At 41.3% G+C, this 25055-nt stretch overlaps 1 protein-coding gene across 1 annotated transcript; it reads right to left on the bottom strand.

Annotated features, from left to right (window-relative positions):
• Positions 1 to 503: 503 nt before the first annotated feature.
• LOC112260821 (GRAM domain-containing protein 2B) lies at positions 504 to 23739 on the bottom strand. The gene is made up of 12 exons (XM_042328968.1): positions 23694 to 23739; positions 19785 to 19934; positions 19612 to 19669; positions 19201 to 19273; positions 18748 to 18851; positions 17226 to 17315; positions 16015 to 16086; positions 9870 to 9956; positions 9544 to 9625; positions 9102 to 9201; positions 3326 to 3436; positions 504 to 2900 (listed from the first exon to the last, which is right to left on the bottom strand). The coding sequence occupies exons 1-12, from the start codon at positions 23732 to 23734 to the stop codon at positions 2882 to 2884; spliced, it is 987 nt and encodes a 328-aa protein (XP_042184902.1). The 5' UTR covers positions 23735 to 23739; the 3' UTR covers positions 504 to 2881.
• Positions 23740 to 25055: the final 1316 nt, after the last annotated feature.

Raw genomic sequence — 25055 nt, 5'->3', positions numbered from 1 at the left:
ACAGAGATGTTAGCATCTTCCAGAGGTTTCTGTAAGTCTTTAGCTGACACCATAGGATTCTTCTTAACCTCATTGAGCATTCTGCTCTGTGCTCTTGCAGTCATCTTTGCAGGACGGCCACTCCTAGTGGCAACAGTGATGAACTTTCTCCATATATAGAGTGGGTCTTACCGTGGACTGATGAACATCAAGGCTTTTAGAGATACTTTTGTAACCTTTTCCAGCTTTATGCAAGTCAACAAATCTTTGGTCTTCTGAAATCTCTTTTGTTTGAGGCATGGTTCACATAAGGCAATGCTTCTGGTGAATATCAAAATCTCATTTTGTGATATTTTTATAGGGCAGAGCAGCTTAAACCAACATCTCCAATCTCGTCTCATTGATTGGACTCCAGGTTAGCTGACTCCAATTAGCTTTTGGAGAAGTCATTAGCCTAGTGGTTCACATACTTTTCCCAACATACACTGTGAATGTTTAAATTATGTATTCAATATAGGCAAGAAAAATACAATGTGTTATTAGTTTAAGCACACTGTGTTTGTCTATTGTTGTCAAATGATATGTAAAATGTATGCAGAAATCCAGGTAACTTCAAAGGATTCTCATACTTTTTCTTGCCTCTAATTACAGTGCCTTGTATGAACTATCAATATTTTTATTTACAGACATTCAAGAACTGTGAATATTTTTTTGAATGGCTTATTAAATACACTTGTATACATTGAAAGTATACTACACTGATTGATATAGTACTAATCATGGTGTACAGTATTTCTGTTTCATTGCTCTTGGTTTTGCGGGGAGAGTGCCCCCTGCTGGCCTGTTAGTGCTACTGACAGAAAGATGCCATGGAGTCATTCTATTAATTAAGAAGTAAAAGTTGTCATTAAATAATTTAATTTGCCAGCAAATTTCAGATTAAAGTCACTTCTGACTTACATTATTCCTTTCCAAAGAGAACAACATATTCATTACCAGTTAAGCTGAGACCAATGAATAGTGCCGTAAACCAACTAGATTTTAGGAGTGGACTGACTGATTAAAAAAAAGATATCCTATGAAATATAGGCTAGCAACAAACAAAACAATATATCCTATGAAATATAGGCTAGCAACAAACAAAACAATATATCCTATGAAATATAGGCTAGCAACAAACAAAGAAAAGCTGCTTTGTGTGAAGTCAAGGTTTTCCATATTTGAGGTTTAAGTGATCTGTCTCCTCAAATGAACCGGGGACCCATTAACAATTGCCCAGCTCATGAGATTACATTTTAATTGAGACCCTTTATATACTGTAGTTTGTTGTACTGTGGCTTTGGTATTTAGTCTTCCTACTGTAGGCAGGGCGGACTGGGAAAAGAATTTGCCTCTGCCATTTCATTCACATTGGCCCACCACTGCGCACGCCACTAGCTCAAGAAACATGTCTAAGCATGATTCAAGATATTTTGATGTGCAAATCCAGTGATTGTCATGAATTTTGGGTTGACAATTAGACTATAGTTGCTATTTTACTGTCAAAATAGGATTCCAGAATATCCATATGTTTGTTTTTTTTGTTCCAGAGAGATGAATTACATGTTTTATGTGCACTAACTAAAATCATAGGCTAATTAATTTGTGGTTCAACACCTGAGGAAGTGGAAACTCAAAACGCATTAATTAGATCAAACTCTAAATATATTACCCACCACCGGAGGCTAGTGAGGGGAGGATGGCTCATAAACGTGGCTGGAATGCCGTAAATGGAATGGTATCAAGCACTTGGAAACAACAATGTTTTTGATGTGTTTGATACCATTCCATTAACTCCGTTGTAGCCATTACTATGAGCAGTCTTCCACAAGTAAGGTGCCACCAGCCGCCTGTGATACCCACTGCTAGTAGCCATGTATTCATCCAACCGTAAATGTAATGTCCTAAAAACCGTTCAGTTGTAGGCTACTACCCATGAGGCCTATGCTGGTGCATGTTTTGAGCACACTCCACTCCATATCTCAAAGCCTTATAAAATGTCTTGATTGTAAAATAGTTGCTAATGAGAGTTGAGAAATAAAGATTATACTGACAGAAAGCTGAAACCCTCCTCTCTTCAACAGGGACAATTGGATGAAGCTTCTAAAGCTCTGTTTTTTTCCCCCCGCAATTTCATTTTGAAATGTTATATGATCAGAATAAATGTTTCTCTCGAGTGCATGGAAGGAGAGGAGAGTGGCTCGCTCACCACAGCAGTAGGCCCCAGCGAGGGCACAGGGAAGACACTTACATTACAGGAATCATGAGGATAATGCACTTCACTGTTTGACAAAATCATTTCTTTAGCTGTCCCAAAATTAGGATGTTTTTCAGTGAAGTGACAATGTAGAATATGCTCTTTCTACGTTTACAGGCACCCTTTTCATTTTTTTATGATCCATGATCTTGGCTGTCTAACTGATGACAGAGTTGAAGCAGGTCATCTTTGCTGATGCTGTGTTTGACTTTCAATGTGAGTTTGTGTGACCTCAGCCTAGCAGAAAACCGGGCCATCTTAATGTTTTTTATACTCCAATCAAAATCAAATCAAATGTATTTATATAGCCCTTCGTACATCAGCTGATATCTCAAAGTGCTGTACAGAAACCCAGCCTAAAACCCAAACAGCAAGCAATGCAGGTGTAGAAGCACGGGCATATTAGCATAGAAATTGTAAAAAAATCTGTTATCTTAACAAGCTCATAGGCCGCTTGCCATGTCACCTTTTTCTATGTTTAAAAAAACAACACTTTTTTTCTATAGTGTCCATTTTCAACCAGCCCACCCAACAAAAAAATGGTCCAGCCCGTCTGGTATTTGCCAGAATATCCAAATAGCCAATCCTCCCTGGCTGTAGGTCTCTTCAGGCTGTTTCCTGTTCCCTGGAATGAGGATGGAGCAGTGAGAGGAGGAACCAAATCACTCTCTCAGATATGATCATGCATACTCATGCACAAGTTCGCTCGCACACACCTTTAATCATGAAAGTGAAGACTCAGATACCCACCATGGGTGTTCCCATTGATTATGTAATAGTGGAGTGATTTCTTGGAAAACAGGTGTCATTCCTCTGGGCCCGTTTTTCTCCTAACCTCCTGTGACGACCTAACATACTGTGATCTCTGCTGCTGATACGGTACCTCTGATGTCTGAGAACTCTCTCTCTCTGTCTACAAAACCGGTTTGATCTACCTTGAATGGCTTTTAAATGGTCAAAGTTTGTAGTTCCTTGAAATTCACATCAGAGCATAGTCATCTGTGGAAAACCACCCCATAGTGTGTGTTGTGTGTGTGTGTTCGTACTCACTCTCTGAGGTGTATGGAGAACTCTGGCAGGGCTCCTAGAGAACTCAGCTGCTCCTCCAGAGCTACGATCCGCAAACCGATGTACCCCGATGACAGTATTAGCAACACCGCCCTACACAGACACACACATACACAAAAGAGGTGGTGGTTTTAATGTGAAAACAGTTTGATGGGTAAGATACAGTACTTCCTGATAGCTTGTAATCAGCTTGTGTTTTACTTTCACCTGCGTCACTCAGCACTCAGTATTACCCTGAACTGTTAAACCTCCCTGGGCGATCCATACCTAAGTGCACTCTCGTTGATGGCACCGATTGCTCTGTGCAGATCAATCATGAGGAACCAGGCATAAGTACTGTATGTCAATCAAGAACAGACAGCGGCAGGCAGCCTAGCTGTTAAAGAGCGTTGGGCCAGTAACCGAAAGGTTACTGGTTTGAATCCTGGGCTTGCGAGGTTTTAAAAATGTGCCGTTCTGCCTTTTGAGCAAGGCAGTTAACCCCCAACAACTGCTCCCTGGGTGTTTTGGATGTGGATTATGGCAAGTCTGGGTAAATATGCAGACATAATTGTCACAAATATCAGTTATTTCAATCAAATGTATTTATAAACTTATTTTTTATTTTTTACTTCAACAGATGTCAAAGTGCTATGACTATTTAACTGCTGTTATGACGTGTTTAGTTATGAGCCTCGGGTGTGTGTACTGATAATCTTTTCTTCTCCCTTAACATTAGTGTTATGAAAACATAATACTATAACAAGGAGAAGTGTTTATTTTCCTATTCTTTAACGTTTATATTGTTGAATAATGTTTCATCTGAAGGGCAATGTCTCCACAGTGCTATGGTTCTGTGTGTGGTGTATAATCTATCAGTGTAATGTGTGCAATTCAATATGACTTATTGAATCCCCTGACAGGCAATTAGAAGGTATTGGCAAAGCACAAACAAACAATTTCATCTATCCTCCACAGTCCACAGGTAACTAATGAAAGAGCAAGCACAGGAGACTGTAGCAAGGGAAATATATCTGGGTAAGAGCGAAGAACCCTTGAGAGGAACCAACACCTGGCTTTATGGGTAAAAGTTCAGTGTATTACAGCCTTGACCATCTGGAGAACACCCTGTGCTCAGAGAACCAACCTATCTACTCATCTCTTCAGCAATTAACCCAGCTATAAACAGCCAATCAGGTAGCAGGGTCCATTCCTCAACGGCTCCGAGCCAATCCAGAAAGACAACATACAGTGGGGCATTTAGTCAGCCACCAATTGTGCAAGTTCTCCCACTTAAAAAGATGAGGCCTGTAATTTTCATCATAGGTCCATCCCACCCATCTCCCCACCCCCTCAGTCCATCCCACCCATCTCCCCACCCCTCAGTCCATCCCACCCATCTCCCCACCCCTCAGTCCATCCCACCCATCTCCCCACCCCTCAGTCCATCCCACCCATCTCCCCACCCCCTCAGTCCATCCCACCCATCTCCCCACCCCCTCAGTCCATCCCACCCATCTCCCCACCCCCTCAGTCCATCCCACCCATCTCCCCACCCCTCAGTCCATCCCACCCATCTCCCCACCCCCTCAGTCCATCCCACCCATCTCCCCCACCCCCTCAGTCCATCCCACCCATCTCCCCACCCCCTCAGTCCATCCCACCCATCTCCCCACCCCTCAGTCCATCCCACCCATCTCCCCACCCCCTCAGTCCATCCCACCCATCTCCCCACCCCTCAGTCCATCCCACCCATCTCCCCACCCCCTCAGTCCATCCCACCCATCTCCCCACCCCTCAGTCCATCCCACCCATCTCCCCACCCCCTCAGTCCATCCCACCCATCTCCCCACCCCCTCAGTCCATCCCACCCATCTCCCCACCCCTCAGTCCATCCCACCCATCTCCCCACCCCTCAGTCCATCCCACCCATCTCCCCACCCCTCAGTCCATCCCACCCATCTCCCCACCCCTCAGTCCATCCCACCCATCTCCCCACCCCTCAGTCCATCCCACCCATCTCCCCACCCCCTCAGTCCATCTCCCCACCCCCTCAGTCCATCCCACCCATCTCCCCACCCCCTCAGTCCATCTCCCCACCCCTCAGTCCATCCCACCCATCTCCCACCCCCTCAGTCCATCCCACCCATCTCCCCACCCCCTCAGTCCATCCCACCCATCTCCCCACCCCCTCAGTCCATCCCACCCATCTCCCCACCCCCTCAGTCCATCCCACCCATCTCCCCACCCCCTCAGTCCATCCCACCCATCTCCCCACCCCCTCAGTCCATCCCACCCATCTCCCCACCCCTCAGTCCATCCCACCCATCTCCCCACCCCTCAGTCCATCCCACCCATCTCCCCACCCCCTCAGTCCATCCCACCCATCTCCCCACCCCTCAGTCCATCCCACCCATCTCCCCACCCCCTCAGTCCATCCCACCCATCTCCCCAACCCCTCAGTCCATCCCACCCATCTCCCCAACCCCTCAGTCCATCCCACCCATCTCCCCACCCCTCAGTCCATCCCACCTATCTCCCCAACCCCACCCCCTCAGCTACCCTCAGCAAATTAATTACTTAAAAATCATACAATGTGATTTTCTGGATTTTTGTTTTAGATTCCTCTCACAGTTGAAGTGTACCTATGATAAAAATGACAGACCTCTACATGCTTTGTAAGTAGGAAAACCTGCAAAATCGGCAGTGTATCAAATACTTGTTCTCCACACTGTACCATGGCTTTCAACCAATCAGCATTCAGGGATCAAACCACCCAGTTAATAATTAATGCTGCAGAAATGTTTTGGTACTCTTCCCCAGATCTGTGCCTCGACACAATCCTGTCTCAGAGCTCTACAGACAATTCCTTCGACCTCATGGCTTGGTTTTAGCTCTGCCATGCACTGTCAACTGCTGAACCATAGACAGGTGTTTTTCTTTCCAAATCATGTCCAATCAATTGAATTTAACACAGGTGGACTCCAACCACGTTGTAGAAACATCCCAAGGATGATCAATGGAATCAGGATGCACCTGAGCTCAATTTTGAGTCTCATAGCAAAGGGTCCGAATACTTATGTAAATAAGGTATTTTCTTTAATACATTTGCAAAACATTCTAAAAACCTGTTTACGCTTCACTTTTTTGCTTTCGCTTAAAAACCTGGGCTCCGAGTGGCGCAGCACTCTAAGGAACTGCATCTCAGTGCAAGAGGCTTCACTACAGACACGCTGGTTAAAATCCAGGCTGTATCACATCTGGCCGTGATTGGGAGTTCCATAGGGCGGCGCGCAATAGGCCCAGCGTCGTCCGGGTTTGGCCAGGGTAGGCCATCATTGTAAATAAGAATTTGTTCTTAACTGACTTGCTTTGTTAAATAAACTATTTTTTGTCATTATGGGGTATTGTGTGTAGATTAGAGAAAAAAATAAGGAATTAGAATAAGGCTGTAACTTAACTAATTGTAAAAAATGTCAAGGGGTCTGAATACTTTCCGAAGCCACTGTGTGTGTGTGTGTACGTGTGGATGAGTGAGTCTCTGCGACTGTGTGTGTGTGTATATATAATATGTGTGTGTATATATAATATGTGTGTGTGTATATATATATATATATATATATATATTTGTTTTTTGTTGTTGCCATATTTGGTCTTTAATAAAGGACAGACAAAAGTTCCCTACCTTCCACTTTGCTCCTCCATTTTTGCAGTAATGTTGCTATTTTGGATAAAGCAAACATTTTCATATATTTTTGTTATCTGCACATGTGACAACTCCACCTTTCCTATTCATAATATCATTAACAAAGATCATTATTATTACTTTTTTTCTTAATGTTTTTTATTAGTATATTGGAATTTAACCATAATATTTGTTTTAGTCTTTTCTGGAGGATGAAACTTGAATTGCAGCCAGTTTTGTATGCCTTTTTTTTTTTTTAGAAAGGGTGATCATTTGAACAAGGTTCCATTTTAAATTAACTGAAAATTAGAGGTTGTAATCTGAATAATGGGAAATGGGCAATTTTTGAAGAAGCGGTGAGCCATTCTTATTAATCTACTGGAGAATCAGTTCGGGTTTAAGAAATCAGACCTTCTTGCTGAGTACCTGATAGTTGACCATTTTTATAGGACTGGTTACAATATTCAAATAATGGATCTTTGAGAAGATTATAAAAGGTTTAATATACCTCCACTGGTCTGCCTTCCAGCCCTGGAGTTTTCCCAGGCCTAATGGCTTTAATTGCATCAAGAAGTTCCTCATCTACAATTTGACACAAGTCTTTCTGTACAGCTGTTCATTTTACACTATTATCATTTTACACTAAATATTCCTTACAGTTAACTTCACAGTGGAAATGTGGTAATCATGGATTCATTCATTTGGTGAATCATGGATGACTTCATCATTTTTAACAAGTTTCTGTAAATTATTTTTGTTAGCATTTCTATGTTGAAGATAAAAAGATAATTTGGTGCATTTTTCACCATTTCCATCCAATTTTCTTTATTTTTGATTGTTCCTGATAAGTTCCTCATTTTCTTTTTGTTTTCCTTTAACTTATTCTGTACCTATATGGTACTTTTTTATTGTTATCTATCTGTTCTGTTATTTCCGATATTTTCTTTGTTAATATGAACTCTTTTGACTGAAATTGTTTTCGTTTTAAGGATAAATATTGAATTGCATGACCTCTGAAGGCACATTTAAAAGGGTCCCATAGAATAAGGGGATCCGCTGTAACTATGTTACGCAGGAAAAAGTCAGTTATAAAATCCTTTGTTTCCAATATTTGGTTCTCCCGAGTGGCACAGGCACTGCATCTCAGTGCAAGAGGCGTCACTACAGACACCCTGGTTCAAATCCAGGCTGTATCACAACTGGCCGTTATTGAGAGTCCCATAAGGTGGTGCACAATTGGCCCAGCGTAGTCCGGGTTTGGCCGGGGTAGGCCGTCATTGTAAATAAGAATTTGTTCTTAAATGACTTGCCTAGTTAAATAATTTTTAAATGTTTTAATAATATTCTCGCCCACATGGAAATTCTGTAATCGGAATGTGGATGCCAATTATTTGATGATCTGACCACATTCTGCCCCCATCACATTCTTCCCCCTATCAGAGTGAAGGAAGCAAGAAAATAATCACGACGACTAGCTTGATTAAGCCTCCTCCATGTATATCTCACTAGGTCTGGATTTTTAAGGCTCTTTAGGGGCACTTAAAACGGTATTATAATCTCCCACCATAATAATAGTCATTTGTTGATTGTGAGCTCGATAGATATATGCCGTTTTAGATTCAAGACGAAAACTTGTGCAAGATTTTAGAAGCTGATAATAGATTTAAGATGTTTGTAGATTAATACACCACATTCTCACACGTGGCAGTATGTTTGAAGAGTAACACACCCATTCTCACACGTGGCAGTATGTTTGAAGAGTAACACACCCATTCTCACACGTGGCAGTATGTTTGAAGAGTAACACACCCATTCTCACACGTGGCAGTATGTTTGAAGAGTAACACACCCATTCTCACACTTGGCAGTATGTTTGTAGATTAACACACCCATTCTCACACGTGGCAGTATGTTTGAAGAGTAACACACCCATTCTCACACGTGGCAGTATGTTTGTGAGAAAAGATGAAAGGTGATGCAAGGGCTTCAGCACCTATAGATCTAGTTACAGGGGAGGGGAATGGAGAGGAGAGAGATGGAGATCAGGAACAGATAGATGGAGAGGAGAGGGACGGAGAAGAGAGGAATACTCACAGAAACAGACAGATGGATAGGAGGACATTGAGGTTGCGCATATCTCTGATAAGGAGGAGGGTTTTAACCCTTTCAGTGACAATCCAAACCCACGAGTCAGCTGTTCAAGAGAAAAAGAAGACAACAGGCCATTCAAACAATTTTTAAATGTGTGGTATGTCTGAGTAAATGTGTATGTGCTTGTGAATGAGTGTGTGTGTCTGTATCTGTGTCTGCTTCAGTGTGTGTTTAACTACCTGAGTCTTCCTCCTCTGTGAATGTGAACTGATTATCCTGAGCTTTGCTGATGCTGCTTCTAGGAGTGGTGCTGTACTTCCCAGGTTCGTTATGATTAATATTGCATCATATTCATATATCTCTTGTATGTCGTCTGTTATGGCTCTGACCCCTCATTTATTTTTCTCGTCTGTCTTAACGGTCGTTTTAAGATGTTCTCTCTTACCGCTGCTGGGCAGGTCAGAGTAGACGGCCTCTATAGGAAGGCTCCGCTCCACACTGTCCTCCCGGCTGGAATTGCTGGAGATCTGTCGGCAGGGAAGGGTTAAAACATGTCCTTATACAAACATCTGCTGGTCAGTATAAATGGTGTCTTGATTAATAACACAAAACAAGTAAATGTGTACTCTGGAATTTTCACAGTGAGTTATGAATAGTTACAAAATGCACTTTATTTGATGGCACTGATTGAAGAAAACAGGGCAGTGCAGGAAGCTACATGGTGGGAGGAAAAGGATAGGATGACATCGAGGCCATCAGTGAAATTCTTACTGTGTCTATGTCCCGATCCACGCCATCAACGCCGTTCTCTCCTGAGAAGTGGGGACTGCTGTTGCCATTCTCCACCTGCTCCCCCAGCTGTTGTGGAAACCAGAGTGTGTAAACACAGTTGAGCCTGCTCCACTAAAAAATGCTCCTCGCTCACAGGAGAAACAAACTGCGCTCAATATTCGCTCCATTTATTAACTTCACAATTTAACCAACACCCATTTCTTTCTGTGACTAACTGAACCCAACACTTGGTTTTGAAGTATTGAAATATGAAGTATCGAAGTATTGAAAATACCATATGATTCGAATATAAAGTATTTGAATAAACATAAAAAGGGGAATGTAAGAAGCGCTCATAATTAAAAATAGGCTTCATGTAGTATTAAACAGCACAGAAACACGCTAAATAGGCTACATGTCATATTAAACAGCACAGAAACACGCTAAATAGGCTACATGTCATATTAAACAGCACAGAAACATGTTAAATAGGCTACATGTCGTATTAAACAGCACAGAAACACGTTAAATAGGCTACATGTCGTATTAAACAGCACAGAAACACGTTAAATAGGCTACATGTCATTAAACAGCACAGAAACATGTTAAATAGGCTACATGTCATTAAACAGCACAGAAACATGTTAAATAGGCTACATGTCATATTAAACAGCACAGAAACACGTTAAATAGGCTACATGTCATATTAAACAGCACAGAAACACGTTAAATAGGCTACATGTCATTAAACAGCACAGAAACACGCTAAATAGGCTACATGTCATATTAAACAGCACAGAAACACGTTAAATAGGCTACATGTCATATTAAACAGCACAGAAACACGCTAAATAGGCTACATGTCATATTAAACAGCACAGAAACACGTTAAATAGGCTACATGTCATATTAAACAGCACAGAAACACGCTAAATAGGCTACATGTCATATTAAACAGCACAGAAACACGCTAAATAGGCTACATGTCATATTAAACAGCACAGAAACACGTTAAATAGGCTACATGTCATATTAAACAGCACAGAAACACGTTAAATAGGCTACATGTCGTATTAAACAGCACAGAAACACGTTAAATAGGCTACATGTCGTATTAAACAGCACAGAAACACGTTAAATAGGCTACATGTCGTATTAAACAGCACAGAAACACGTTAAATAGGCTACATGTCGTATTAAACAGCACAGAAACACGTTAAATAGGCTACATGTCGTATTAAACAGCACAGAAACACGTTAAATAGGCTACATGTCGTATTAAACAGCACAGAAACACGTTAAATAGGCTACATGTCGTATTAAACAGCACAGAAACACGTTAAATAGGCTACATGTCGTATTAAACAGCACAGAAACACGTTAAATAGGCTACATGTCGTATTAAACAGCACAGAAACACGTTAAATAGGCTACATGTCGTATTAAACAGCACAGAAACACGTTAAATAGGCTACATGTCGTATTAAACAGCACAGAAACACGTTAAATAGGCTACATGTCGTATTAAACAGCACAGAAACACGTTAAATAGGCTACATGTCGTATTAAACAGCACAGAAACACGTTAAATAGGCTACATGTCGTATTAAACAGCACAGAAACACGTTAAATAGGCTACATGTATTAAACAGCACAGAAACACGTTAAATAGGCTACATGTCGTATTAAACAGCACAGAAACACGTTAAATAGGCTACATGTCATATTAAACAGCACAGAAACACGCTAAATAGGCTACATGTCATATTAAACAGCACAGAAACACGCTAAATAGGCTACATGTCATATTAAACAGCACAGAAACACGTTAAATAGGCTACATGTCGTATTAAACAGCACAGAAACACGTTAAATAGGCTACATGTCGTATTAAACAGCACAGAAACACGTTAAATAGGCTACATGTCATTAAACAGCACAGAAACATGTTAAATAGGCTACATGTCATATTAAACAGCACAGAAACACGTTAAATAGGCTACATGTCATATTAAACAGCACAGAAACACGTTAAATAGGCTACATGTCGTATTAAACAGCACAGAAACACGTTAAATAGGCTACATGTCATTAAACAGCACAGAAACACGTTAAATAGGCTACATGTCATTAAACAGCACAGAAACACGTTAAATAGGCTACATGTCATTAAACAGCACAGAAACACGCTAAATAGGCTACATGTCATATTAAACAGCACAGAAACACGTTAAATAGGCTACATGTCATATTAAACAGCACAGAAACACGTTAAATAGGCTACATGTCATATTAAACAGCACAGAAACACGTTAAATAGGCTACATGTCATATTAAACAGCACAGAAACACGTTAAATAGGCTACATGTCGTATTAAACAGCACAGAAACACGCTAAATAGGCTACATGTCGTATTAAACAGCACAGAAACACGTTAAATAGGCTACATGTCGTATTAAACAGCACAGAAACACGTTAAATAGGCTACATGTCGTATTAAACAGCACAGAAACACGTTAAATAGGCTACATGTCGTATTAAACAGCACAGAAACACGTTAAATAGGCTACATGTCGTATTAAACAACACAGAAACACGTTAAATAGGCTACATGTCGTATTAAACAGCACAGAAACACGTTAAATAGGCTACATGTCGTATTAAACAGCACAGAAACACGTTAAATAGGCTACATGTCGTATTAAACAGCACAGAAACACGTTAAATAGGCTACATGTCGTATTAAACAGCACAGAAACACGTTAAATAGGCTACATGTCGTATTAAACAGCACAGAAACACGTTAAATAGGCTACATGTCGTATTAAACAGCACAGAAACACGTTAAATAGGCTACATGTCGTATTAAACAGCACAGAAACACGTTAAATAGGCTACATGTCGTATTAAACAGCACAGAAACACGTTAAATAGGCTACATGTCGTATTAAACAGCACAGAAACACGTTAAATAGGCTACATGTCGTATTAAACAGCACAGAAACACGTTAAATAGGCTACATGTCGTATTAAACAGCACAGAAACACGTTAAATAGGCTACATGTCGTATTAAACAGCACAGAAACACGTTAAATAGGCTACATGTCGTATTAAACAGCACAGAAACACGTTAAATAGGCTACATGTCGTATTAAACAGCACAGAAACACGTTAAATAGGCTACATGTCGTATTAAACAGCACAGAAACACGTTAAATAGGCTACATGTCGTATTAAACAGCACAGAAACACGTTAAATAGGCTACATGTCGTATTAAACAGCACAGAAACACGTTAAATAGGCTACATGTCGTATTAAACAGCACAGAAACACGTTAAATAGGCTACATGTCATATTAAACAGCACAGAAACACGTTAAATAGGCTACATGTCATATTAAACAGCACAGAAACACGTTAAATAGGCTACATGTCAGTATTAAACAGCACAGAAACACGTTAAATAGGCTACATGTCATATTAAACAGCACAGAAACACGTTAAATAGGCTACATGTCGTATTAAACAGCACAGAAACACGTTAAATAGGCTACATGTCATATTAAACAGCACAGAAACACGTTAAATAGGCTACATGTCGTATTAAACAGCACAGAAACACGTTAAATAGGCTACATGTCGTATTAAACAGCACAGAAACACGTTAAATAGGCTACATGTCGTATTAAACAGCACAGAAACACGTTAAATAGGCTACATGTCATATTAAACAGCACAGAACACGTTAAATAGGCTACATGTCATATTAAACAGCACAGAAACACGTTAAATAGGCTACATGTCATATTAAACAGCACAGAAACACGTTAAATAGGCTACATGTCGTATTAAACAGCACAGAAACACGTTAAATAGGCTACATGTCATATTAAACAGCACAGAAACACGTTAAATAGGCTACATGTCGTATTAAACAGCACAGAAACACGTTAAATAGGCTACATGTCGTATTAAACAGCACAGAAACACGTTAAATAGGCTACATGTCGTATTAAACAGCACAGAAACACGTTAAATAGGCTACATGTCGTATTAAACAGCACAGAAACACGTTAAATAGGCTACATGTCATATTAAACAGCACAGAAACACGTTAAATAGGCTACATGTCGTATTAAACAGCACAGAAACACGCGTTAAATAGGCTACATGTCGTATTAAACAGCACAGAAACACGTTAAATAGGCTACATGTCATATTAAACAGCACAGAAACACGTTAAATAGGCTACATGTCATATTAAACAGCACAGAAACACGTTAAATAGGCTACATGTCGTATTAAACAGCACAGAAACACGTTAAATAGGCTACATGTCATATTAAACAGCACAGAAACACGTTAAATAGGCTACATGTCGTATTAAACAGCACAGAAACACGTTAAATAGGCTACATGTCATATTAAACAGCACAGAAACACGTTAAATAGGCTACATGTCGTATTAAACAGCACAGAAACACGTTAAATAGGCTACATGTCATATTAAACAGCACAGAAACACGTTAAATAGGCTACATGTCGTATTAAACAGCACAGAAACACGTTAAATAGGCTACATGTCGTATTAAACAGCACAGAAACACGTTAAATAGGCTACATGTCGTATTAAACAGCACAGAAACACGTTAAATAGGCTACATGTCGTATTAAACAGCACAGAAACACGCTAAATAGGCTACATGTCGTATTAAACAGCACAGAAACACGTTAAATAGGCTACATGTCGTATTAAACAGCACAGAAACACGCTAAATAGGCTACATGTCATTAAACAGCACAGAAACACGCTAAATAGGTCAGAATCCAGACATGTAGCCTAAGAAGGAAGGAAAATAAATTGTTTAGGATATATCATTAGCCCATTATTTCAATGATTTCAAGGCTATAGCCTACAAAAGAAATACATTGTGAAGCATTTGCGATTGCGACATGAACATTAAACGCTTAGCATTTAAACAACATTTTGTTGATTCAATTATTATAGTCTATAAATTGCGCATATAGGAAAGAATTACAATTAAATAAAAGCGAAACTAAAAGGCCTTACTAGGCATTTGAATCCACTTTTAGAAACACGAGTTTGGCCAGAGTGTGGTTTCAGGCTCATACGATGGTGCCTGGAGAGCAGGCCAACAGTGGATGGGGATGCTCAACACCCTTCGGCCACTCGTTCCAGGTTGGGCAGGGATGCAGAGTTGTTTTTTTATAGGAAGGCCTACAGGTTTTCAGGCCAAAATAATCCTCTCAAAACAGAGAGCTCCTTGAAAGAGGTAATATGTCAGGAATATTGGGCCAAAATCAATGATAACCTATTGTATAGATAATAGAACAAAACAAGACACATCCGGGGTTCAAACTATAGAACCCAGTTCCTACATTTGAATATAAAAATGGATTTTATCAAACAAAACTGTGCTACATTTTATCTCTGGAACCCTCAGGAAGACAAGTCAGAGCCAGATTACTGAATGTAAGTACATTATTTACCTTCAGAGGTGAATGTATCAAACCAGTTGTTGTGATAAAACATGTTGTTGTTGTGCACTCTCCTCAAACAATAGCATGGTATTTTTAAGTTCATAACTGTGCACTCTCCTCAAACAATAGCATGGTATTTTTAAGTTCATAACTGTACACTCTCCTCAAACAATAGCATGGTATTTTTTAATTCATAACTGTACACTCTCCTCAAACAATAGCATGGGATTTTTAAATTCATAACTGTACACTCTCCTCAAACAATAGCATGGTATTTTTTAATTCATAACTGTACACTCTCCTCAAACAATAGCATGGGATTTTTAAGTTCATAACTGTGCACTCTCCTCAAACAATAGCATGGTATTTTTAAGTTCATAACTGTACACTCTCCTCAAACAATAGCATGGTATTTTTAAGTTCATAACTGTACACTCTCCTCAAACAATAGCATGGGATTTTTAAGTTCATAACTGTACACTCTCCTCAAACAATAGCATGGGATTTTTAAGTTCATAACTGTACACTCTCCTCAAACAATAGCATGGGATTTTTAAGTTCATAACTGTACACTCTCCTCAAACAATAGCATGGGATTTTTAAGAGAGAAAGGGAGACAGAGAGAGATCATTTGGGTATACCTGTGCTTGTGAACACACAGACTGCAGGATTTCATAACACACTCTCCGGTTCCGCAAAGACACAAACGAATACTGAAACAGAGGCAAAACAGAATGAGGGACTACACAACACACCACCACACAGATACAATACACCACCACACAGATACACTACACCACCACACAGACACAACACACCACCACACAGACACAACACACCACCACACAGACACAACACACCACCACACAGATACACTACACCACCACACAGACACAACACACCACCACACAGATACAATACACCACCACACAGATACACTACACCACCACACAGACACAACACACCACCACACAGACAAACCACCACAGACACACCACCACACAGACACAACACACCACCACACAGACACAACACACCACCACACAGATACAATACACCACCACACAGACAAACCACCACAGACACACCACTATACAGACAAACCACAACACAGACACAACACACCACCACACAGACAAATCACCACCCACACAGACACAACACACCACCCCACAAATACATCAACACACAGACACACCACCACACAGACACACCACCACACAGACACACCACCACACAGACACACACCACCCACCACACCGACACAACACACCACCACACAGACACAGACACACACCACCACACAGACACACACCACCACACAGACACACCACCACACAGACACACCACCACAACACACCACACAGACACACCACACAGATACACCACACACAGACACACCACCACACAGACAAACCACCACCACACAGACACACCACCACACAGACACAACACACCACCACACAGACACACCACACAACACACCACCACACAGACCACACAGACACCACCACACAGACACACCACCACACAGACACAACACAACACACCACCACACAGACACAACACACACACACCACAGACACACACCACCACACAGACACACCACCACACAGACACAACACACCACCACACAGACACACCACCCCACAGACACAACACAACACACCACCACACAGACACACTACACCACCACACAGACACAATATACTACCACACAGGCACACCACCACACAGACACAACCACAACCACTGACAGACACACCCATAGCTGCAGACACAGAGGCAGACACAGTCACAGACACATTCACTCGAACAAGAACAACAGGGCCGTTGTGGGTTTGTTTCTGACCTTGTTTCCATCAGTAGTACGGATGGAGAGCATAGACAGGGCTGAGTTCTGCTTCTTCACTTCCTTCACGCTGGACACATGGACCTCAACCTACAACAAGACACAGATACTACATCAACAACACATGGTACAGACCATCTACTTCTACCTACTGTTGTTGGCCAACTTGGCGTTGTCTACTCTACGGCTCTATTCAGTCTGGATGGCTGAAGCGTTACAGATTCCCCAATAGAAATGTGAAGTCATTTCCGATTGAGCCGACATATGCAGCGTTTACTGTGAATGCAGCTTGCACTAATGTGGGAACGTTGCCTTTCAATTTCAATCACACTGTATAGCTGAACTTCTGTGATACGGATTGAATAGGGTCCCTACTCTACTCTGCTTTTCTCTTCTCTGCTCTACTCTGCTCTGCTCTACTCTACTCTATTCTGCTCTACTCTATTCTGCTCTGCTCTACTCTATTCTGCTCTGCTCTTCTCTGCTTCTCTGCTCTTCTCTACTATGCTCTTCTCTAATCTGCTCTTCTCTAATCTTCTTGTATTCTGCTCTACTGTACTCTGCTCTACTGTACTCTATTCTGCTCTACTCTGCTCTATTCTACTTTTCTCTGCTGTGCTCTACTCTACTCTTCTCTGCACTTCTCTTATCTAATTTGCTCTTCTTTACTCTGCTCTGCTCTATTCTGCTTTTCTCTGCTGTGCTCTACTCTACTCTAATCTGTTCTGATCTTCTCTGCTCTACTTTATTCTACTCTACTCCGCTCTATTCTGCTCTATTCTACTCTGCTCTACTCTATTCTGCTCTGCTCTACTCTATTCTGCTCTACTCTACTTTATTCTGCTCTGCTCTTCTCTATGCTCTTCTCTAATCTGCTTTTCTCTAATCTACTCTTCTCTGCTCTACTCTGCTCTACTCTATTCTGATCTTCTCTGCTCTACCCTTCTCTTCTTTACTCTTCTCTAATCTGCTCTACTCTACTCTACTCTACTTTGCTCTGCTCTGCTATTCTCTACTGTACTCTATTCTGCTCTTCTCTACTATGCTCTTCTCTAATCTGCTCTTCTTTACTCTGCTCTGCTCTATTCTGCTTTTCTCTGCTGTGCTCTACTCTACTCTAACCTGCTCTACTCTATTCTGCTCTTCTCTACTATGCTCTTCTCTAATCTGCTCTTCTTTACTCTGCTCTGCTCTATTCTGCTTTTCTCTGCTGTGCTCTACTCTACTCTAACCTGCTCTACTCTATTCTGCTCTTCTCTTCTCTACTATGCTCTGCTCTTCTCTACTATGCTCTTCTCTAATCTACTCTTCTCTTCTCTAATGTGCTCTGCTCTACTCTGCTCTTCTCTACTCTTCTCTATTCTGCTTTTCTCTGCTGTGCTCTACTCTGACGACTCTTTTCTGCTCTGCTCTTCTCCGCTCTTCTCCACTCTGCTCTATTCTACTCTGCTCTATTCTGACTGCTCTACTCTGCTCTATTCTACTCTACTCTATTCTACACTACTATATGTGAATCTCTTACCTTGGTGTCCTTGAGGAGTACGGAGGAGTAAAAACATACGTAGTTGACAGACACAAATAGCTTCCCATGATACAACACCTCCTTCTGCAGGGCACAGGTGAACACTGAAACAAACAACCAGGACAGAGGACACAGTCAAATGAGAGACACGTAGGTTTCTCCTTGAAACTTCCCTTTATCCCCAGAATAACCTGTGATATATTCAGCTGAGGGTACATTTAAATATTGTGCAGAGTGAGTGCTTAAGTTTAGTTGTTAGCAAGGAGCACAAAGCACATAATGTGGAATTAAATATAATGAATGTCCCAACGCATTAAGTAATGATTGTGATGACTCCATCATAGCTCTGTAATCGAGACATAAATCCACATGCAGCCCAGACAGTTTCAGGACCACGATGATGATGAAACCATAAATAAGTTCCAGACTCACCATGCACTGAGATCTACTCACCATGAGTTAGTTTCTCCTCTGTAGGAATGTCTCGGAAGAATTTGTGGAAGGTTTTGTTGTATTTCACAAAACTCTACAATAGAGAGAGAAAAGGATCTAACTCTCTGTTAATCAATCAACCAATTAATTAATCAATCAATCAACCAATTCATGAATCAATCAAGCATTCAATCAGGAGACATTTCCAAGCCAGAACCAAGAACCCAAACATATAGTGGAGAAGGAGTGCTAGGACCTCAAATCAAATAAAAGTTTATTGGTCGAGTATCGAGATTTGCAGATGTTATCGCAGGTGCAGCGAAATGCTCGTTGTTGGCCAGGAGCTAGAAACAGTGCAACTGTGTCTGTCAGCACCATCTTGTCTAAAGCCCTCCTCTAGGTCGTTGTCCTGTATATTTCAGGTGCGCTTACATTTTTGGCAACGGCGCCATCAGGCGGGTGGAAGCTCTCCTCCTCTATGGTCTCTGACCTATGGATAGGGAGTGATTGAGAGCGGATTAATGGACTTGCATAGGCTTTGGTACTTTCCCCCAGTCCATGGCCTATTCTAGTCATTAAACTTGTTTTCAGAAGTAACCTTTGACCTGAGAGAGTTGCTCCTGTTCAGGCTGTGTCCCAGCTCCTGGATCTCCAGCTGGGCCTCCTCTAGACTCTTCGACTTCTCTTTGCTCTTCTTACTGCGGCTGCCTCTCCTACGGCCCAGACTACCTCCTCCACCACCATTCTTCAGGGACCTGAAGGAACAGGACACTAAACCGTCACAGTGTTGCCCCCTGTGTCTGTAAACACTCTCTGTTTAGAGGTCATATTTACCTATATGTCATATTTATTTTGTAATAAACCTTATTGTGGTTTGCAGAATTTCCCATAGTGGGACAATAAAGTTGTGGATTGAATGTGTGGATTCAACCTCAACTGATTCACCTACCCATGGGCATAGTTTTTTTGTCTGCTGGTGAAAACTCTTGTTACATTAAGGAAAACATTTTTAAAAAATGTGCACCAAGAATCCAAAATATACCCATAGCTATGCACCTGATTGTTATCATTTTGATTCTAATCATTTCAAGTCAATTCTGACTTTCCAGGAAACAACCTACACAACCATGTTACATAAGTTATTAGAGATGTGAGATATCTTGTTATTTTCATTCTCAGCAGCTCAGGCTAACTTGATACCAATTCAATTCAATTCAAGGGCTTTATTGGCATGGGAAACATGTGTTAACATTGCCAAAGCAAGTGAGGTAGATAATATATAAAGTGAATATATAAAGTGAAAAACAATAAAAAATTAACAGTAAACATTACACATAGAGAAGTTTCAAAACAATAAAGACATTACAAATGTCATATTATATATATACAGTGTTTTAACAATGTACAAATGGTTGAAGGACACAAGATAAAATAAATAAGCATACATATGGGTTGTATTTACAATGGTGTTTGTTCTTCACTGGTTGCCCTTTTCTCGTGGCAACAGGTCACAAATCTTGCTGCTGTGATGCACACTGTGGAATTTCACCCAGTAGATATGGGAGTTTTCCAAAATTGGATTTGTTTTCGAATTCTTTGTGGATCTGTGTAATCTGAGGGAAATATGTCTCTCTAATATGGTCATACATTGGGCAGGAGGTTAGGAAGTGCAGCTCAGTTTCCACCTCATTTTGTGGACAGTGAGCACATAGCCTGTCTTCTCTTGAGAGCCATGTCTGCCTACGGCGGCCTTTCTCAATAGCAAGGCTATGCTCACTGATTCTGTACATAGTCAAAGCTTTCCTTAATTTTGGGTCAGTCACAGTGGTCAGGTATTCTGCCGCTGTGTACTCTCTGTGTAGGGCCAAATAGCATTCTAGTTTGCTCAGTTTTTTTGCTAATTCTTTCCAATGTGTCAAGTAATTATCTTTTTGTTTTCTCATGATTTGGTTGGGTCTAATTGTGCTGTTGTCCTGGGGCTCTGTAGGGTGTGTTTGTGTTTGTGAACAGAGCCCCAGGACCAGCTTGCTTAGGGGACTCTTCTCCAGGTTCATCTCTCTGTAGGTGATGGCTTTGTTATGGAAGGTTTGGGAATCGCTTCCTTTTAGGTGGTTATAGAATTTAACGGCTCTTTTCTGGATTTTGATATCAGACAACCATAAGGAAGAATGGTTGACAGAGCAGTTCTAGCTCGTAGTCATTATGATAGTCAACTACACCTTAGTGGCACTCAAATATCTTTTTCATCTCATTTAACACCTCAATGATTTAACAAAAAGGACATCTCAATAGGTGGTCCAGGTCAGTCATGACAAAGTGTGTGTGTGTGTGTGTGGGGGGGGGCTTTCCTCTTCTGTTCTCTATAGTTCGTCAGGCAAGGGGGAGGCCGATGACGTCACAACTTACCATCAGACCAACTCCTTGAATGCCCTTCTCCTTGCAGTTTGCAGTTGTGTGTAAAAAACACTATTTTGTTCAAAACATGTCGTTTTTATACCCTTTAGTGTGTGTACTTTACTGTATTTATACTTGGGATTTCACTTTTTAACTGGAAAAGTGAAAGAAATCGCCCGAGGATGTCTTTAAGTGTTGAAAAGACGTGGCATCCAGGTCAAAGGAAGATTTGCAATTCAAATGATCAGAACATTTCACATAAAAGTAGGTGTTACAGACTGAGTGCACAAAACATTAAGAACACCTTCCTAATATTGAGTTGGATTTAACAAGTGACATCAATAAGGCTGCATCACATTCAGCTGTAATTGGGAGTCCCATAGGGCGGTGCACAATTGGCCCAGCGTTGACCGGGTTTGGCCAGGGTAGGCCGTCATTGGAAATAAACTGACCTGCCAAGTTAAATAAAGGTTAAATAAAATACAATCAAATAAATAAGGGATTATAGGTGGTCAGTCTATGTCATGGGAAGAGCAGAGTTTTGTACACTCTATGCATTATGTTTAAGCGCCTGAGGATGGGAGAACGCAAACCATGGACATTAAATATGCATGTCCAGATGTAGGATCTTAATTTGAGACAGTTTCCTACATCAGGAAAAGAATCCTGTAGCAACAGGAAAAGTTAATTATTATGTGGACAATGGACATTTTTGTAGCGGTTGATACATTTTTCGTAAGGGAAAATCAAGTAGGACATTTCAAAGGTTAGATTTAAAGACTTTAGAAGCCTTTTTAAATCTCAAATACACTACAAGTTTCACATTTCATCCTTTTCAGGAAAGTACTCATGCAACAGGGTGCTCAAATTAAGATCCTACATAATATCACAGGAAGTTGTGGCACCTTCATTGGGGAGAACTGGCTCGTTCTTATGACTGGAGCAGAATCGGTGGAATGGTAACACATAGGTCAAACACATGGTTTCCAGATATTTGATGCCATCCCGTGAAGTCTGTTCCAGCCTCCTGTGCAACATATAAATCTTTGTTTATTCTATTCCAGGATAACATCTTCATTATTGTTCCACTCCGTACGGACAATGTTGGCCTAACTAACGAAAGCTGTTACAGTTCAACAAGTCTAACTTTAATGTGAAAACCCAAATAAAATGCACAGAAACATCACAAAACAATCTTTATGCAACAAAGCTTTGAGTATATAGATATCTGCTAAAGGAAGCAGATTCACCTGCTCCCGATTAGACCAACCTGTTATTTCTGGGGCTGGACGAGGGTCCTGAGGGCTATGGCTGCAATGCATTTTGGGGAATGAAAACAAACAAGTTCCCTTCCTTCCTTCTCTTCCTCAACTCTGGTGAGTCCTCCGTTGAAATGGCAATAAAACAGCTGGAATGGCCTATGTGTGTGTTCTCATCTAGGTGGTATGCACTACTGTGCGTTTGAGGAATGTACAGTTCTCAGTACTGTAATATCCTATTAGAAAATCCAAGATTCGGTGAAGGGACATTCTGACTTCCTAAACAGAAACAACAGTGATGTTCTCTACAACTGGAGTTTAACTGAACCTGTCTAGAACTGTACAGAACGAACAGTGATGTTCTCTACAGCTGGAGTTTAACTGAACCTGTCTAGAACTGTACAGAACGAACAGTGATGTTCTCTACAGCTGGAGTTTAACTGAACCTGTCTAGAACTGTACAGAACGAACAGTGATGTTCTCTACAGCTGGAGTTTAACTGAACCTGTCTAGAACTGTACAGAACGAACAGTGATGTTCTCTACAGCTGGAGTTTAACTGAACCTGTCTAGAACTGTACAGAACGAACAGTGATGTTCTCTACAGCTGGAGTTTAACTGAACCTGTCTAGAACTGTACAGAACGAACAGTGATGTTCTAGAACTAGCTGGAGTTTAACAGAACTACAGAACGAACAGTGAGTTTAACTGAACCTGTCTAGAACTGTACAGAACGAACAGTGATGTTCTCTACAGCTGGAGTTTAACTGAACCTGTCTAGAACTGTACAGAAACACCATATGTATAGCAATGCATAATAATAAAAAACTTATTTTAAAAAGTTTGATTGGTTGATACTCACACTGAGCTGTCGAGGGAGAACCTCCGATGCTCCATGTTCATGGTCTGGAGTGAACGAACAGCTGAGTATCGTCTAGAACTGTACAGAACGAACAGTGATGGTCTCTACAACTGGAGTTTAACTGAACCTGTCTAGAACTGTACAGAACGAACAGTGATGTTCTCTACAACTGGAGTTTAACTCTAGAACTGTACAGAACGAACAGTGATGGTCTCTACAGCTGGAGTTTAACTGAACCTGTCTAGAACTGTACAGAACGAACCACTCCCACTGAGCTCCCACTGAGCTCCTCTCTACTCCACACGGTATTTGCACTGACTATGTAAACCGACTCTCAAACGTAGCAACTCTGTACTCCACTGTGTTGCAGTATACACCCAGCCTGTCCTTCTAGTCTCCTACCTGGCTTTAGCCTACAGAGAGGCAGCTGATAGATGGCTAGAGGGAGAGGCAGCTTTCTCCTGTTACCAGCCAGCCTATTCTCTGCAAGCGTATTGCTGGTTTCACCTATCATCTTCTGGGGGGGCGGGAATACCATTTAAGTTTACCCAATCAGCTTCGGACTCCGGAGCCTCCTGTCGGTCCCACCTGTGACACACCTCTACTGCTCATGGTAACTGTGACTGCAGGTGTTGTGTACATTCCTACTCCCATCCACAAAGTAGCGCACATGTAATGCATGAATCAAAACACAATTGCCAACACACTTCACACATATACTGAACACACGCAAACACAAGTCACGCACCTAAGCACGCAGGCACACACTCTGAAAGTGTACACAGAGATCACCCGGCTTGTTTTTGCTGTATCATGATCACGAATGCTCAGGTGACAGTCACAGTCTGCTTCTCTCAGACCTGTTCAGACCTGTTCGCAAAAGCTCCCTGCGGAAGATACGCATCGCAGCACTGTCAACGATAACATTGTCAGGAGTTCATACCTCAGCCTGACCAGTACAGCTAAATGACCATGCAGATTCTGAGATATGATGGGTGTAGTACAGCATTATTGTTTGATGTTTGAAATATATGTAAAAAAGTTGTTCCTAAAAAAACTTTATCATCATGGCATGATTGACTTTGAGCAGAGCAAACCTGGAACAGACACCGTGAGAATCACACAGTGTTCTCCTAACTAGTGTCTTCCTCCACACTTCATGTCTCTGTGTGTGTGTGTGTGTGTGTGTGTGTGTGTGTGTGTGTGTGTGCACTAATTCCTTTACAGGACATTTATGTTCCGCTTCACAAGGTTTTCACACACTGTTGCTGGTATTTTGGCCCATTCCTCCATGCAGATCTCCTCTAGAGCAGTGATGTTTTGGGGCTGTTGCTGGGCAACACAGACTTTCAACTCCCTCCA

This window comes from Oncorhynchus tshawytscha, linkage group LG10 (genome assembly GCF_018296145.1).
Source record: "Oncorhynchus tshawytscha isolate Ot180627B linkage group LG10, Otsh_v2.0, whole genome shotgun sequence".
Lineage (NCBI taxonomy): Eukaryota > Metazoa > Chordata > Actinopteri > Salmoniformes > Salmonidae > Oncorhynchus > Oncorhynchus tshawytscha.
Note: the sequence above shows the minus strand (reverse complement) of the source record. Positions and strands in the feature narration are given on the sequence as shown.